Genomic DNA, 18,359 nt, shown 5'->3' on the forward strand with positions numbered 1-18,359 from the left:
TATGACTCCGTTGTAATTTCTTCACTGAATGAGGGCAATAACTACCTAACAGGAGGTTGGGAGACTGAGGTGCATTTTAAGCATTTCAAATAGGTGCCTGGCTTACTAAATTTTAGTTGTGATGATGACAAGGATGATGATGATGATTTGTGTGCCCTCATTATGCATGTTGCTGTTCACTAATTGCTTGAGTAATTTTATTTCTCCTGCTCCCTTTGTCTATCACAAGAGACATGTATATTAAGAGATTAACGATATATCCATCCAGGAGAACCAGGCTGTGAGATATGAACTAACTAAATAGCATCCAGCAAGTTTATGACAAAGAGAGACCTAGAACTCAGAACCAACCAGGCTTCTCTATACTCTCTCTCTCTCTCTAATATTTTAATATATGTATATAATTATAACATATATTTTATGTAAATTATATATGTATATATTTTATATAAAGAGTGTGTGTGTGTGTGTGTGTGTGTGTGTATTTCTACGTAACTCCATACTACTTTCCACAGTGGCTGCACCAGTCTACATTCCCACCAACAGTGTTACTAGGGTTCCCTTTTCTACACGATCTCCTAGCACCTGTTTGTTGATTTATTGATAACAGCCATTCTGACAGGTATGAGGTAATATCTTGTTGTGATTTAGTTTGCATTTCTAGCATATACATATATGTATATGTATATGTATATGTATATGCTAGAAAAAGAAACTCTTGACTCATTTTTATCCTCTGAGATGGTGAATGAAATGTCAGGGACAATAAAGCACATTGAGTTTTTTCATTCTGGCTTTTATGACAGCACAGACTTTATCACACTGCCTCATAGCTGCTAGGACCCAGATGCCTGAGGAGCAAATGGAGGGGACTCCTGGAAACTTAAAACCATGATTTTATATAAAGACTGCACTTAACTCCACAGAATCTGCAAAAACAAACTAATGAACAAACGAGCAAACAGACAGCTTCCATCATGATCCCCATGCCTGAGCGTCAGCGTAGCCCTTGAAACAAAATCTTTGGACACTCATGTTTCTCTACGCTGGCCTCTTCTAAGCATTGAGTTTTTAGCATCAGAATTCATCACAACATTTTGATGCTCCATGTCTTCAACATGTCATAAAAACAATCATTTTTTAAGATCAGCAAAAACCGCATTTCTGTGGGTGTCTGCCCTGCTCTGGACTAGCTGCCTGTTAGCTCAGGGCCTTGGGCTGATCTGCAGACATCTTCCCCAAGCAGCTGCATAGATGGGTTGGCTGTATGGCATTTTCATGCACAGTGTGGAGAATGAAACAAACAAAGGAACATACAGGGACACATAAGAGCTGGCAGGTCAGTTATAAATACTTTTACGTGAAATGAAAAATGAGAACTTACCAATTTGACACTCTTTGTACCTCTTGGGGTCTTCACCTAGAATATCATTCTTACTACATCTCTAGATGTCCACATCCACCTTCATCAAGACCTAATTAAAATGCCACTATTTCTTGTGAATGTACCTTCTTCATCTCCCCAACTTGAACTATATCCTCTTTCTCTGTGTTCTTCTGGCAATGACTAAAAGATTTCACTTTGGATTCTTTTGTATATTTTTCTTTTGTATATTTCCAGATGTCTAAAGTTTTCTACTACATCTCCTATAGGGCAGAATCATGTCTCAGTTATTCCTTTAGCACTAATATTTAGTAGGCACTCAGCAAGTATACTCTGAATTAATGTATTATTTTTCTGTAATCTCCTCAGTTGTTTAGTTTTTCTGTTGATTAGAAACTTGCTAGGTTGCATCTGGTAAGTGAAATAAGGTGATCCTTAATGTTTTCTATGTACTGTAACATCTAGTTACTTGTACTTATCCAAAATAATCTATATTCAGTAAACATTGGAGGCTGAATCCGTAAGCATTGTCCAGTAAGCATTGTCAAGAGGGTGAGGCATTACTGAACGACCGGAGTCAATCACTACATTACATGGTTGTTTTCCCCTTTTTATTGAATTTACTGTGGTGACACTGGTTAACAAAATTATACCGGTTTCAGGTGCCTAATTCTACAACACGTCATCTTACACGGTATTCTGTTTTCCACTCTAAGCCACGTCTCTGTCCATCACCATTTATCCTCCGTGTGTCCTCCTCCACCTCTCCCCAGCAAGCGCCACACTGTTGTCTGTGTCCAGGACTTTTTTCTTTTTTTCCTGTCCTTCCTTCCCTTTGCCCAATCCTCCCTATCTCAGCAGCTGCCATCCTGCTCTCTACCTATGAGTCTGTCACTGTTTTCCCCATTAGTTCATGTTGTTCATTAGATTCCACATAGGAGTGAAATCACACGGCATTTGTCCTTCTCCGACGGGCTTATTTCACGTAGCATAATGCTCTCCAAGTCCATCCATGCCGTCCCAAAGTGTAAAATTTTCATCTTTTTTTTTTTTTAACAGCTGAGGAGCATGCCATTGTGTAAAGGTACCACAGCTTTTTTATTCACACATCTACTGATGGATGTTAAGGCTGCTTCCATATCTTGGCGATAGTAAATAATGCTGCAGTGAAAACAGGGGTGCATATATTCTTTCAAATTAGTGTTTTAGGTTTCTTCAGATAAATTCCCAGAATTGGAAGCACTGGGTCATGAGGCACTCCCATATTTAATTTTTCTAGGTAACTCCATACTACTTTCCACAGTGGCTGCACCAGTCTGCATTCCCACCAACAGTGTTATTGGGTTCCCTTTTCTACACAATCTCCCAGCACTTGTTGTCTGTTGATTTATTGATGACAGCCATTCTGACAGGTGTGAGGTGATATCTTGTTGTGATTTTAATTTGCATTTCTCTGATGGTTAGTGATATTGAACATCTTTTCATATGTCTATTGGCCACCTGTAAATCCTCTTTGGAGGTGTGTCTACTGAGGTCCTTTGCCCATTTTTTAAGTTGGATTGTTTGTTTTTTCAAAGGAAGTAGTGGTTAATACAAAGGAGAGGTTGAGGCCAGCTTGATTAGAACTGTGGACTCACCTGTCACAAAAAGCTCAGGGGGTCTGCAAAAACTGAGAAAAAAATGCCCTTTGTCAGTCTGGGAAAAGGAGACTTGCTTAGGGATGGCACCAGCACAGCCTGGCAGAATTCTCTGTGGGCCACATCTGTTTGTGCCAGCTGTTGTCAGTCTGTGTAGGCTCGCCAAGAATAACAGCAATGATTTTCACTTTACAGCAACTTCCATCTTGGGATCTCAGAATGCTGCATAAATGTAGATTAGGGCTCCCGAAATTTGTTGCCAAAAATGGGCATACTTTATAAGGCATCAAGAATACATCACTGTTTTGAGAGGATATTTTATGTTGGAAAAAGGGCTAAACTAGTTCAAAATTAGATCTGCTTTCCTGATTTGAGTTTTTTCCTTGATTCTGTACTCATTTTCCAGGTGACCTTGGACAGCTCAATTCCCCTCCTCACCTCTCAGTTTGTTTGCTTGTTTCTTTTTCATTAATGAAGGAATTTAATGATCTGCAGTGTTTCTTCTGATTCTTAAACTCACAGTATAGGGGATCTAGAGTTACTTCCCAACAGACCACTGCTTGACACATTTTGGAGAGGCCCAAGCTCTTGTAGAATAGAATATTTTCATAGCCTTTTTTATTCCTGGGTAGAACATAATCCAGTAGAAAAAAAAAATTATGTGGGTCACTAGGAAATGGCATTATCTTTTAGCTTTTCATGTGAAAGCATATTGGTGTCTTTTACATGATTTTTCCCCTTGTCCACCTTGAAGTACAGTGTTATTTATCATCTTCTTTTAGTATTTTAAGATTAGCATTAACCCTCCAGCACGAGTCAGAGATTGATAAGCATTTCTTCTCCTCTTGCTGAGTTATTAGTGAAGACATCAAAAAATAGCCATGTCTCTCAAAGTCTTGTTCTCAGTGCCCCTCCATCAAACTTACCCAGAAAGCTGGTTATGTTTTTATTAGCTTGCATTTTTCTGTACAGAGGCGATATTATATCATAAAAAGCAGCACTTGTCCCTAAGAAACGGTCCTTTGATAGTTCAGGACTTTGTAATATATGATTAAATCCCCTGAAATGTTATGACCTATAAATAGATAGGTAATAAAACCCCTCTAAAGAAATGCACAGGGATTAAGAGGCTGAGGCTGTGGGTGTGGTGGTTAAGCACACACTTTCTGGAATTGGCAACTCAATTCAAGTCCCAGGTTTCTACATACTCTCAAGGTGATCCCTGTGCCTCATTTTCTCATGTGTAAAATCAAAGTAGTAACTACCCAATGGGGCTGCTGTAGTGAGTAAGTGAGTTAAACCATTTCAAACATTGTCTGGCCCCTGCGTATACTCAGTATACTTTAATTATATTCAGTCTCATAAATTGTAAATCAATTAATGTACAAAACTAACACATACATTTCTACCTTTCAGAGTTTATGGAAAGGGATGTTCCTTCAATAGGATTACTAATATTTGAATCATGGTTGGTGATCAGTGTGAAATACTGAATGCCACTGGTCTCTAGATTTGGTTTCAGGGCACGATTATTTTCCCCTCTGATGCAGTGCTAAGGAATGACACTGAGTCATGCACGTTCCCTCATCCACCTTCCCGCCACATTGGAAAGCAGTCATAGCTGAGTTTTGACAGTCTGTGAGCATTTGATACAAGTCATGAGCCCCCTTAAGTATTAGCACTTTCATGTATCCTCTTAGGTATTACGCACAATGGCCCTGGAAGGGACGCATTCCCTCTCCCCTTCCAGCCCCTTTTACAGATGAAAAAAAGAAAAGAAGAAAACTATTGCTAAGAGAAATTTTTTAAAACCTGTGAAATTTTATGCAAAATAAGTGCTATAATTTGGTATTTGAACCAGCTTTTTCTGCTTCCGAAGCCCACACTTTCTCCATTACACCACAATCAATGTTTCTGAAAGTAAAAGGGGCCACATTGATCTCCAGCCTCTGGTATAATTAGCATCATGCTTTAATCAGTGAAGTTGACTGCCTTGATTAACCTTTATGATAGATCATGTAAGTTTCATATTTCTAAATGAGTATATAGAGGCAGCTGTAAATTAGTGGAAAAAAACTGAGCTTGGATCAGAGGACTCATGGTTAACTCCTGGCTCTTCACTTACTATGGGTGTGATTTTGGCTAAGTCACTTAACATAGTTACTTAACAAAACCACTAACTTGATTTACTTCCTTATTTAAAAAAATGCTCTTTTACTGTGGAAGGTATTCAATTAAACCTACTGTGTGTGTGAGTGTTGCACCGGGGTTCCTTGTTGCCTGTAAGGAAGCATTGAACGTGAAAGGTTTTCTCTTTCCTTCACATTCTAATTAAAGCCCCTTATGCTTTTGACATGTTTCTGATAAGCTTCAGGCTATTGTATCCCCTTTTTCCTCTGTATCCATATCATTCATTGATACATTCACATGATATTTATACAACATTGCATGGCTTTATACACATCCGTAAAGATAATAGTAATTTGTTAATCAGTACAAGCAGTAAATGGGTTATGTGATCATTTTATAGGTTAAGCAACTAATATTTAGTAAAATGAAGCATCTTGCCCTGGGTCACAAAATTGGTAAATCGTGGATGTGGGATTTAAACCCAAGCAAGTAGCTCATAGAGTTTATACTCTTAAGTGTCTAAGCCATACTAGTTATCATCATACTGATTAACAGTCAGTGTTTTGCTTTGTTCTTCATTTCTCCCTCATGTGCCTTGATTTCCTGACTGAATTATATTGGGTTGGCCAAAAAGTCCATTAAGTTTTTTTAATAAAATAAAAGACACATTTTTCTTCTTCTCCAATAACTTTATTGATGTGGATGTTTTGAATATGTTGGCTGTCTCCCGCATAGCATGTTGATTGTTCTCAATTAATGTCTCTATTTGACCTCTATCAGCTTCAACTGGTTTACCGGATCATGGAGCATCATCCAGCAAGAAATCTCTAGCATGAAACTTCACAAACCATTTTTGACACATTCAATCAGTTGCAGCACCTTCTCCATACACTGCACAAATCTTTTTATTTGTGTTTAAGTTGAGTTTTTACCTTTCAGGAAATAGTAAAACATAATATGCCAAAAATGTTGCTTATTTTCTTCCATCTTCAATATTAAAATGGCTACACAAAAGTTCACTAATTCCGATGTTTTTTTAAATGCACGCTGCTGTGACAGCTGTCACAATGCAATCTAATAAAATAGTTTTAAATGAAGTTAAAGACAATTAACAACTGTCTTACAGAAAAAAAACAAACTTTTTGGCCAACCCAATATATTCCTTGAACTGGGCATATCTCACTTATCTTAAGGTCTGGCTTGATGCCTAATTACTAGTACTGGTGGAAAATTTCATGTAGATTTCGCCAGAGGACAGTTTTCCACACTGTTGGAATACTCCAGAGGCAAGGACTTTTAACTCCTTCCCATTCTCCATCTTAGGTTAGACCCAAGTTATCACTTCCCACAATGTTATCACTTTGATTTGATTCTCACAGGGCAAGCAAAACACCTTCTGTTACTCTCCTTGAGACACTGTGTCTGCCTCCCCTCCAAGGCCCAGAAATCCAGTGTGATCAGTGAGCGTGTCAAAGCATGGACTTGTTTGCCACAGGTGGCATTATTATTGAACAAAAAGCATGCCCTTTCTTTGCATCGAAGTTACTTGGATCTCTGAGCAAGAAACTTTCTGACTCAAATGAAAACCACCTTGTGTCAGGTGAAATAGCAGGAGTTAACCATTTGTTTGCTGGTGTGCATTTCCCACGAAAAACTCAAAAACAGAAATTTACCTCAGCCATGGAAAGTGATGTACCGAGTGTCATATTTGCATATTAAAACCGAAAACTGATTTGCATGTTATTTCAGTGTCTGGTGTCACGTTTAGGCGTCTGCCAAGCCCACTAGGTAGAAACAGCTTATATAGTAGGAAAGTGTTTCTGTGCATATCAGACTGAAAATCTAGGTGTCTTTGTTTTTCTTCAACAAATGGTCCTCACTTAAGGTTCTCCATTTTCTCCCAGCTTCAAACCTGAAAATACCCAAGAAAAAGACTGAAAACCCATGTTTTATAATGAATATTTATTATTTCCTAAGGGTCATCCATTTTTTACTGTATTCTATTCATATCATTTAAAAATTATAAAGACAAGCCTTGACTAGTGTGTGACTCAGTGGATTGGGTATCATCCCACAAACTGAAAGGTCACTGGTTCGATTCCCAGTCTGGGCACATGCCTGGGTTGTGGGCCAGGTCCCTGGTGGAGGCCTGAGAGAGGAAACTGATGGATATTTCCTTGGCACATCAATGTTTCTCTGCCTCTCTTTCTCCCTCCCTTCCCCTCTCTAAAAAAAATAAGATAAAAAATAAAATATTTTTTAAAGTAATAAAATAAAAATTATAAAGGAAAAATTTAAATTACTCATAGTCCCATTAGTCCACATGAGCTGTTATTTTTTGGTATATTTCCTTCTCGTATCTGTTTTTATATACCCGTATAGACAACATACACTGGCACTCTTGCCTATACAGTGTGGGGCAAAAGTAGGTTTATAGTTCATATGGGAAAATAATACAAAAATTAATAAATAATAGTACAAGTATAAACTGTGTTTCACGGACTCACAACTCTAAACCTACTCCTGCCCCACCCTGTACATATTTATGCATTTATAACGATCAGGTTTTAATAACCTCCTTTTTTAACGTGATAAAGGCAAGCATTGTAAGACGATCCCAATAGCTATAAACGTGAAGCTAAAATAAAATACTTTTGAATGGCAACTGGGTTTCTGGGGTTCCTGCTACTCGCCTTCCCTACTTCTTGCCTACTAGGTGGGCCTTTTCTGCCTGGAGCTCATCTAGGAAAGCAGAAGGGGAGGCTGCTTTACTTTGAATAGCCAAACACGAGCCCTGCTTTAGTATTTACCATGGGGCACCAAAGGATCGGCTGTACAAAGGTTGACAATTTGGAGAGGCAGCAAAGCGTGCAGTCACCAAATGTCATGTATTTTAAGGATTATAGTTAAAAGCAGAGTAATTGCATCTCTTGCTAAAACAATGTGGAATTCAGATAGACTACACTGAAGTACTTTATTAACAAATAAGAAAGAGGAGTGTTATTGAAGAGATGTTACCACTCTGCAAACATTCCACTACCAAAAAGAAAATATTCTTTGCCAGTGGTTTGTAAGCTGTTCATCCTGGTAATAATAACTGCCATTTACTTGATATTTTATAGTTTACAAAGTTTCTTCACACGAATTGGATACCATTGTCTTCTAGTGTAGAGATAAGAAAATCAGTAATAAGAAGCAAACCTTTGGGGACCTGAAATGGTTCCCTAGACATCAGACCTAGAAATAAGCATGTTCCAGGCCCAGCCACTCCTGAGGTTGCCTTGACACATGGCAACTGAGACTGGTGGGTATGGGGAGAGGCCCTTTTCTCCCAGCTCAGCCTATGCCATCATAATACCCTCATGTGCAAACACCTAGACACCCAGCACTTTCCCTTGGCTGCCGGTAACACCCGGCTATTTCACCATGCTGTGATTCAGATGATTACTTGTCAGCTGTGATCCCAAATTTGGCTTAGGAAAGGTGATTTAGAGACATCAGTGCGTGGCATGAGAGAGGGAATATGAGAAAGATTGTAAGAAAACCAAGTTTGTGAAAGTTGAAGACTAATTGGAATAGATTTCAAAGCTAGAATCAAACTTTCAAAGTCAATGTTGCTGGGTCTTTTTCATTGGGCACTTACAATTTCATTCTCCACGAAAATGGAACTTAAGATCAGAAGAACTAAGAGCATGCTTTTCTACTCCCATGAAGCTGTGGGGAATGTTCATTTGTAGGTTTCTAATTGTTAACAGGTGGTTCACCTCGCCCCTTTCTTCTCTGTGGCCCGCTGCTGTTAACCTGAAGCAGAGAGGATATCCAGCAAATTTCCTGCCTTTGGTCTGAAGAGCTGCGTCTTCCATTAAACAGTGAGACATTGAGAATAGAGTAGGGTAATTCAGTGAGAATCAGAAAGTAGAAGCAGCCTCAAGAAATTGCAAATTGCAAACTTGACACAGTTAAATAGGAGGGAAAAAACAATGAAAATATCAGAAATATATTTTTTCTGGCAGGCTTTCAGCTCCAAAATGGGGCTAATTCTACCTTTTGAAAGAAGATAATTTCCATGTTTCTTTTTCAAGAACATATAATTGAAGTTATTTTCCCTCCGAGAGAAGAAACCTCTTGTACATCATTACAAACGGACAAGAAAAATGAGCAGCTCTGGTACCGAGAGTGATAGAGTATTCATTATCATGTAATGTCTCTGAATATCCTGGCTACCTTTTCCCAGTATTTTATCTGCCTGGGCCATGCTTTTCTGGTGAGGCTCAGATTTGCAGTAAGTTCAAGTAATCTAGCACTACATAACAAGGAAATCAATAGCAGGTAAGGGCTCACAGGAGAAAAAATAATGACCCACTTCTGAGGTCAATATCAGAGTAACACAAGAGATATTGGGTAGCCATTTTGGAAAATGGACCCTTACCATGTATATTAAAATAGTTAAATTGTGGGTAACAAAGATCCAAGGCAATGGGTGCTTCTCAGGAATGTGGTTCCCTGTTTGCACCTTAGTGATGGCTATATACCATGCTTCTTTTTCTCCTTAGGTGGGACAGCAGAATTCTTTCTCCACCCAGGGAGCATGTTGGTAGGAGAGTGCGGTTAACCTTTGTACGTTTCTGATTTCACGTCCTGCATGCAGTGAAAGTTCAGTAGGCTGCAGAAACCCTGTGACCTACTGGCAGCTTACTCAGATTCAGAATGCTGAATGAAGTTTTAGAGTGTTTCAGGGGATGCTGACAAGTGATTCAAGTTCTCTTGTAAATGGTAACCTCTGTAATAATGAGGTTTCCACTTACTTATTGTGATTCTTTTTATAGATTGTAAAGTGTCCATACTGTGAATATCTGTGATTTCACTATAAAAATCTCTAATGATATGTGCCCTGCATATTATAGACACAAAAATATGATAGAGTAGAATCAAAGGAATCTTTGAAAACATCACTTTACATATAAATAAACTAAGGCTCAGGGAATAGAAGTGATTTGATCAAAATTATGGGGCAAGGTAAAGGCAGAACTAAGATTAGAGAGGTAAATAAATAGGTATTCTGTACTTGGGGGTCCCTAGGTAAGGATACCTTGAAGTGTTACATAAATATGACAGATACTGTTGTTTGTGTTATTCTTAACCTGGAGGTTTTCTTGGTCACAGATGGCTCTGCCCATGCATGCGTTGCTCGCGGAAAGAGTCCTCATTTTTGCACAGTCTCACCCATGGTTCCTCACCGGGGACCTAGATCCAAATTCGGCTGCAGTAGTCATACTAAGCCTTCCATGGAATGATCATCCGCCAGGCCCCTACTGAGGAAAGAATTGTGGCAGAGAAGAACCAGTTGCAGATAGCTTGAACATTTTCTGATTCCTGACACAAAAGTGTCAGGAAAAAATTATATGTTCTTGATATCTGAGCAAAAAGATCTTCATTGTAGAGAAAGGAAAATATAGGAAAATATAAAAAGGGTATCAACCACTGTCCCATCACTTTCAACCATTAACCTTTTAGCATATTTCTGTCCAGGCTCCATTCTGTAAGTAGCAGTTTGAGACAGGCCAGCCTGGACAGTGGACGGCTCCGCTCCACAGGGTAAGCCTTCTCGTACCTGATATGTCCACATCTAATGTAGCCTAGGTGTGTGCTCAGAAAGAGGAGGCAATAGATTTTGGTGAGCAGTTGGCAACCTTTGCCTCACTTTGTAAATATCACAGTCCTTTTAAAACATACTAGCTATTACTCATAAATACCATGATGTCTGCATGCATTTTATAAGGCTTCATTGGCTTTGGTGTTTGAGATGTTTGCTAATATGCATATTTCAGAAGCATGGCTTTAACAAAGTCAATATTAACATTGACCATAGCCCATTTCTCTGTCCTCTTCTATGTCTTAACATTTTTTGCTAATATACATGTTCTTTTATACATACTCTCTTCCCTCCCCTCCCCTCCCCTCCCCTCCCCTCCCCTCCCCTTCCCTTCCCTTCCCTTCCCTTCCCTTTCTCTCCCCCCCTCCCTCCCTCTCCCTCTCCTCTCTTGTATCCGGTGAAACACAATTTATCCTTCAAGATCAAACTAAGAAAACATCTGCTTTCTGGCGGCTTTTCTTCCATCTCAGAACACTGAATTCATACCTGTGTTTTAGTACATGCACTTTATTGTAATTATCTATTTTTGCGTCTCTTTCTTCTTAAACTGAGTTGTCAGAGGCAGGAATCCTGAATAATTTGACTTTATAATGATAGTGCCTGGCACTTGGCAATTTCTTAGAAAAGGTATGTTAAAAGAACTTTAAAGGAGTTCACTGAAATCTGTTTCTCAATAACTCATCTGTGGGTCATACAGTGTATCTTGCCTTTAAGCATTTCAAAGAACACACATATCAGTGATTAATATTAAGACTTAATTAGAATGTCTTTTTCTTAGAAAAGGAGAGGAAGGGTCATCAAGGAACATGTATAAAGGACCCATAGACAAAGGCAAAGGGGGGAAGGATTGAGGGTGGGAGGTGGGGGTGGGTGGGGCAGGGGAAAGTGGTGACAGGCAAATGGAGACATCTGTACTTGAACAACAATAAAAAAAGAAAAAGAAAACAATACAGAATATCACACATACAAAAAAGGGAAGGGTTAGAGGCTTTGTTTATATTTGTTTTAAAGTCCTGTACTCTCACTACTTAGCAGTAAACCTCCAGTCTGAAAATATCTTTGCTGAGATAATACAGACCTTAGGTGAAAATCCAAGTTCTCACAAAACAATGGAGGTAGGTGGGCCTGGGGAGAGTGACGTCGGGAACCCGGAGAGGCACTGCAGTGTAGCAGAAACATGCCCCACATAGCACACCTGGTTTCAGTCAGGGTTCACTGTTTTGCAGGGGTGGTACTTCACACAGGGTTGCTCACTTATCTTCTCTGAACCTCAGTTCTTTCATTCATAATATAAGACCACAGATTGCATGGGGCTGTTGTGAAACACTTGAGATTACCTGTATGTGAAGGCAGGCACCTTGAAAAGGGGCATACAAGTATGAGGACTTATTACTAGGCCACTGACTACTGACTACTATTCACCTTTCTACTTTTGAAAAAATAAATAAAACAAAATAATGCAATGCTTCTCACCATACAAATTTTTAAGTGTGTTCTGTGACCAGGTGCAATGCTAGAAGCTACTTAGTAAAAATAAATTGTACACAGTTATTAACTTTTTTTAGTACATGTTGAGTCCTAAGCATCACTGAGAGAGAAATTGAAAGGAAGGGGTCTCTTCCTCCCAGTGAGGCAATAAACTACTACATATGAAACTTGAATCCCAAGGAAAGTCCTAGGCTATGTCTTCTTTGGTCTAAGAAACAACTGGAAACTGGGGATCCCATGTTTTTATCAATATTATTCCATGGATGTTTTGTATTATGCATTGTGGTATGTGTGTTTAGTTGGGGTGGGGAGTTCTGTCACCAAATGAGGTTCAGAAACATTGGAAGAGATGATCTCTTGGGATCTTTTCTCATAAAAAAAAAATACCAGGAGTCCAAGGTCAGCATTATATGAGATTAGAATCTAAAAGAAAGAGTCTTTCCAAATGTGTATTTCAGAAATAGCAACACAAATAAATAGGAAGATGTTTTTGATGAATAAAATGAATTATATATTTTTCTTAAAATCAGTGAAGTACTGACAAGGAAAGTACTCTGAAATTAGCGCTCTACTTGAAATGTAAGTTCTAAGGGTAGAATTTGATTTGCTTAGATTTATAGAAGACAGAGTTAGCCTTTTTGCTGCCTTTATTTAGGTTGAAAGGGAAGCACATATTAGGCTCAAACAATGACAAAATGTGTCTGTTCCTGGAGGGTCCACCCTAAGCCTGGAAACAAGAATTATCAGGTTTTCTTTAGTAGTTGTTGATTCAAATAGAACAGGCAGCACCATTAATATTAGAGGTAATGTTTCATACTCTTCTAGCAATGTTTCTATGGGGTGCAATGTTTGGTTAGAAAAAATGTGTGGAATGTAGAGTTAGGTGACATCATATTTGGGCTCAAGTTCTCTCTTTATTGCAGGTCTGGAAAACAAACTGTAGGTTATTTTCTCATCCTCATCTTCGTTTAGCACCTGAACTAAGATAATCCCCTCCTCAGAACCATGTTGGAGAATCCAAAGAGAGTCCCTTTGTTACCCCGGTTTGATAGTAGTTAAGCTCTCTATACAGCATAAGATGCAAGCTGTTTCATTTTAACTCTCACACAGACTGTGATGTAACATTAGCAAGCCAAATCTCCAGAAGGGAATCTGAAGTAATGAAAGGTTCAGAAGCTCACCTAGTTTGTGTCAGAGTTCAATCTCTGTCCCTAACCATAATGGCTGTGTAGCATAGTATATCCCTTCACTGTCACTGGCCACAAATATTATTATGGGAGACTTACATCACACTCCAGACTCACAGAGCTCCCATTCACCCTCCACTCCAGAGAGAACTTTGTAAATCTGGTAAGCTCCCTCCCCTGCTGAGAATCCCTACTGCAGTCTCTAATGCCTGGATGCTCCTACCTGGGGGTCTTTAGATATGTTCCCAGTGGTCTATGAAATTTCTGAAATTGTAAGTAATTATCATTGAAACTGTAGGTAATTATAATAATAATTACAGTTTATACCTGTAAATTGAAATTTTAAGTGTTTCTTTATGGATGCCATTCTCTAAAAAGGGAGTTTAGCTCAGATTTCAGAGCTGCCCTGGTCTCACACAGGGAGCTCTAAGCCCTGGTCCACAGGGAGCCCTAAGCCCCTCAGTGTGGCATTGGCAGTTATTAACTGATTCTTCTGTCTTAAACAGCAAAACACTTGCATATTTACCCTCCCCCACCAATCTGCTCATGACCTCTGCCATCTGACCTTTCGCTCCTCTCAGAGCTCCCCATTTGATCCCACTTAGAAGCCTGTTCAATAGGTTCATTAGTATTCAGCATATCTTGATGATTTGATTCTCACATTTAAAAATTTTAGTTCATGGATTGCAGAAATACAGTTGCATAATGTAAAATAAAGAAACAAACTTAAAAAGTGAAAGCCCACCAGAATTCCAGCCCCAGAGATAATCCCCTTTAACACTTGAGTGTAGGTCTTTTCAGGCCTTTCTTTTTCCTGTGTATAGATCTGCAGATAATTAAACTGTACTCCCTTTACAAAAATGAGACCGTCATTTAGATATTCTGTTACTGTATCTGTTTAATTGAGAACCTGGCGAGGTTATCTTTTCATACTTGTACACGTAAATTTACAGTGTTTTCTTTGAAAGCTTGTTCATGTTCCATTGTATGTATCTGTCATTGTCTGTTTAGGTGGTCTCTTACCAATGGATAAATAATTACATTATTCTTTCTTCTCTCAAATATAGTTCCTGTGACCAGCCTTGGTCATATAATTCTACGTTTTTGTATGAGTATTTCTTTTCTTAAAGTATATTTTATTGATTATGCTATTAAAATTGTCCCTTTTTTCCTCTCCTTTATCCCCCTCCACCCTGCACTTCCCCCCAGCATTCCCACCCCTTAGTTCCTGTCCATGGGTCATACATATAAGTTCTTTGGCAATGGGTCATACATAAAAAGATGAGGGGAGGTCTAGGATCCTCTGGGACAACTTTAAACATTCCAACATCCAAATCATAGGGGTGCCATAAGAAGAGGAAAAGCAAGAAATTGGAAACTTATTTGAAAAAATAATGAAGGAAAACTTCCCCAATCTGACAAAAGAAATCGACATGCAAGTCCAGGAAGCTCAGAGAGTCCCAAAGAAGTTGGACCCAAGGAGGAACCCACCGAGACAGAACGTAATTAACTTACCCAAGATTAAAGATAGGAAGAGAATCTTAAAAGCAGCAGGAGAAGGAAAAAGTTACCTACAAAGGAGTTCCCATAAGACTATCAGCTGACTTCTCAATAGAAACCTTGTATGAATATTTCTGTGAAATTTTCCTAGAAATGGGTAGCATATGTGCAGTTTAAAATTTAATAATATTAGCAAATCATTCCTCCAGTCTTAATATCTACATACAGTCCTGCCAGTATAGTGTGCTTTTTTATAATTAATACTTTGTGCACGTTTCTCACCTCCACTAGATTCCAGTCCTCTCCAATACAAAGATTGTCTAATATATTTTTGTGTCCCTTCCTGGTGCTTGGAGAGAGTACACAAAACAGACACAAAGAATGAGTGGATACACTAATAAGCAAAAGAATGAAAGAATGATTCAATAGTTTCTTTAACTCTCACACCAATTCTATAGGGCAGGCATTGTTTGCAGCTTGGGCACTAAGGAGGAGGCCCTAAGTTTTACCATTTAATGTTTATTGAATGGGCTCTTATCCTGGCTTTATTATAACTAGTTTTGCCCTAACTTTTTTGAGTGTCAGTTTTCTTATCTCATAATGAGTAGATGGAGGTAATGATTCTTCAGATCCTGGCAGGCAGTTCTAATTTTTGCCTCTGTTGCCTGTCACACGTCATAGATTTTCGCTGCTTTGAATCTCCAACCCAAATTGTCCAACAGTGAAATAAAATCCCAGGGGTGAGGTTAGTAACAAACATAAAAAATTCTCGGTATTTTCAGCCTTCTGTCTTAAACACCAAACCAGTTGTACTCCAACCTTCTGTACATTTTAAAAAACTAAAAATGAATGACAATTCTAGAGAAAAGGCCAAATAGGTAGCAATTAACAATTTTACATATGTTTAAAATGCATTTCATGCCTTAGATATCACACAAATAATCAATATCCATCTTGGAGTTGTTGAAATAAATGTTAGTAGTAAGAATGAAACATTTATACAGGGATTTGTACTTTGCTGGATTTTTACATCCAAGTCTTTGTTTGGTACAATGAAGCTAGCTGGTGAAGGGATATGCAAGTTTTGTTGAACTATTTCTTGTAAACTATTCAAGAAAGGAGAAACTCTCGTTTCAACAATTTTAAGAATGCATAAACATAAAGGAAGAGCATCCCCACTCTCATCTCGGCCCAGTAGTGACGGTGGACATCATCATCATTTCTAAATCTTTTGTAACAGTCTTTCTGTTTTCAACACTTTGATTATAGGTGTTGGGGAGTGATATGGGAAATGGTCAAAGTCACAATATAGCAAAGGAAAATATAATAAATTGCCTTTTATTTACACAGCACAAAGTGATTTTACATCTCACATCTGGCTTTTCTTCTTTCTCTACTAACTTTGGACTCTTGGTTGGTCACCTGGAAGTGCTCTTTCACTGGACACTTGATTCCCTTACATTGCTGGAATTCTGGCTCACCCTCTGGTTAAAACATCAGCCCAGTGTCAGTGCTACTGACTTACCTTCCCTGTTTGAGATCTAACTGGTCACAGTACTGGAAAAGTATTCCGCAGCCTCCTTGACTGGAATAAGGAACGTCCTTCATTTTCTGGACACTTATATTCATAGATGTGTTTTATTTTCTATCTCAAACAGTATAAATAGCCCAGAAATACACAACTGCCAGGAGCTCCTTATGCCACTTTAATGTGAGAATCTTCTTTAGCTAAATAAGTCCGAGTCTCTATCACCACCTGCCCTCTGGATTCTTTCTCTCAGGCTATAGAAGAGGTCACCTCTGTACCCTGATTGTGTACTTTCTGCAGTTGCTTTACCCTTAATTATTGATGTGCCTTATCTCTCCTTTCACTACAAGTTCCTTAAGAGGGAGGCTCAATTTATTCATCTTTTTAATAAATATTCAACTAGTACATAGTGACTTCTAGCGATTATTGAATGAAGTTGAGGCGTACTGTTGTAAACATGGATTTCTAAAGCCTGATAGATGACTCTTATAGAAAAGACAAGTGTGTGTCCATGCTCAGACACTGAATAACTGGTAAAACTATTTCTAAAACTCAGGACTCCTAATAATCATATCCAGTGCTTTTTCCTCTACGATGTAAACACTGCCTGATTGTCTTGGTTGATGTCTAGATTGCATTTAAAGGACTATGTGTTTTCTGCTTTACAGGGTGGACAAACAGGGTCAAAGGGGCCTCCGGCTGCTCCCCCCTCATTCCGCCCAGAAGATGAGCTGGAGCATCTGACCAAGAAGATGCTGTATGACATGGAAAATCCACCTGCTGATGAATACTTTGGTGAGTGGATCCTAGAGCTAACTTCTGAAGTAAATACCCTGTTCTAGCAATACTTTTCTTAATTAGTAAGTGGGATTATTATCAGCTCCAACAATAAAGGATTTGAGTATGGGTTTATTGGGGTTAGTAATTCATGTGCACACGACTGAGTGTTCTGGAAATTGCTTTTTGAGAGTCTGCCATAAGTGTGATGTTTGGCTTGGACTAAAATCTCAGAGGAACTGCAAAATTTCATGAGACACAAGCTTGATTTAAAACTTAATTTTTTGACACTTTATTAGCTTCCTGTTAGGCAGAAATAGGGCTTTTGTGTGTGTTTAGGTCTCAATAGTAATATACAAGATGTAGAATTGGGTAGTGTCTAAAATCAGTATTCTCCATTTTATCCCTATCCGAGTTCAAGAAGACATGCTCCCTGTATATTTTTTAACTTCTTCCCTCTCCAAACCTGTGAACAATTAATCCATCCAGTCCATTAGTATAATGTGAATTTAGGAATTATATGCCAATTAGGAGGTGTTATGAATACATAACTTGTCCTCTGGGAGGTTGTAATTATTCAGAAGAGATAAAAATACAAATAATTACTAATCTAGATAGAAAGTTATAAGAGAGGCTTGCTTAAGTCAAATGTTATAAAATTTAAAAGCTCTATTCATCAGGAACATCAGGAATGCTGTATGGAAAAATTGTTGGCTCTTGAATCTGGATCCTCAAAGCAGTGCCTCTCAAGTCTGTTTTATGTTTGTTTGTTTCTTTGGGTTTTTTTTTTTTTTTTTTGGTTGTTATGAAAGATTCCTCCCCAATCTGTTGGAGATTACTATTTTTATAGAGTAAAATTAAAATCAGTTACTAAGAAAATGAAATATAAAAATACAAAGTGGAAGACTAAGTTTTATCATTATTAGATTTAACAAGGATAAATTGCTCTATTAAATTGCTGTAATATTTTCAAAATACTCACTCTCTGTGCTTGTCTCATCATAGGGTAATAAACATCTCTTAGTCAGACACCCATCTGTTGACCTCATTTTGAGTAGCACTGCTTTAAGGACAT

At 38.4% G+C, this 18,359-nt stretch overlaps 1 protein-coding gene across 9 annotated transcripts in view; it reads left to right on the forward strand.

Annotated features, from left to right (window-relative positions):
- Window positions 1-18,359, forward strand: part of LPP (LIM domain containing preferred translocation partner in lipoma) — a 618,933-nt gene that overhangs the window by 447,464 nt on the left and 153,110 nt on the right. For all 9 annotated transcript variants that reach the window (XM_054585111.1, XM_054585106.1, XM_054585114.1 and 6 more), the window contains one exon: window positions 17,176-17,302. In XM_054585111.1, the coding sequence (XP_054441086.1) occupies window positions 17,176-17,302 (127 nt within the window). The remainder of the gene's footprint in view (window positions 1-17,175; window positions 17,303-18,359) is intronic.

This window comes from Pteronotus mesoamericanus, unplaced genomic scaffold (assembly GCF_021234165.1).
Source record: "Pteronotus mesoamericanus isolate MK-2021 breed Mesoamerican mustached bat unplaced genomic scaffold, CSHL_Meso_final contig_82, whole genome shotgun sequence".
NCBI classification, from domain to species: domain Eukaryota; kingdom Metazoa; phylum Chordata; class Mammalia; order Chiroptera; family Mormoopidae; genus Pteronotus; species Pteronotus mesoamericanus.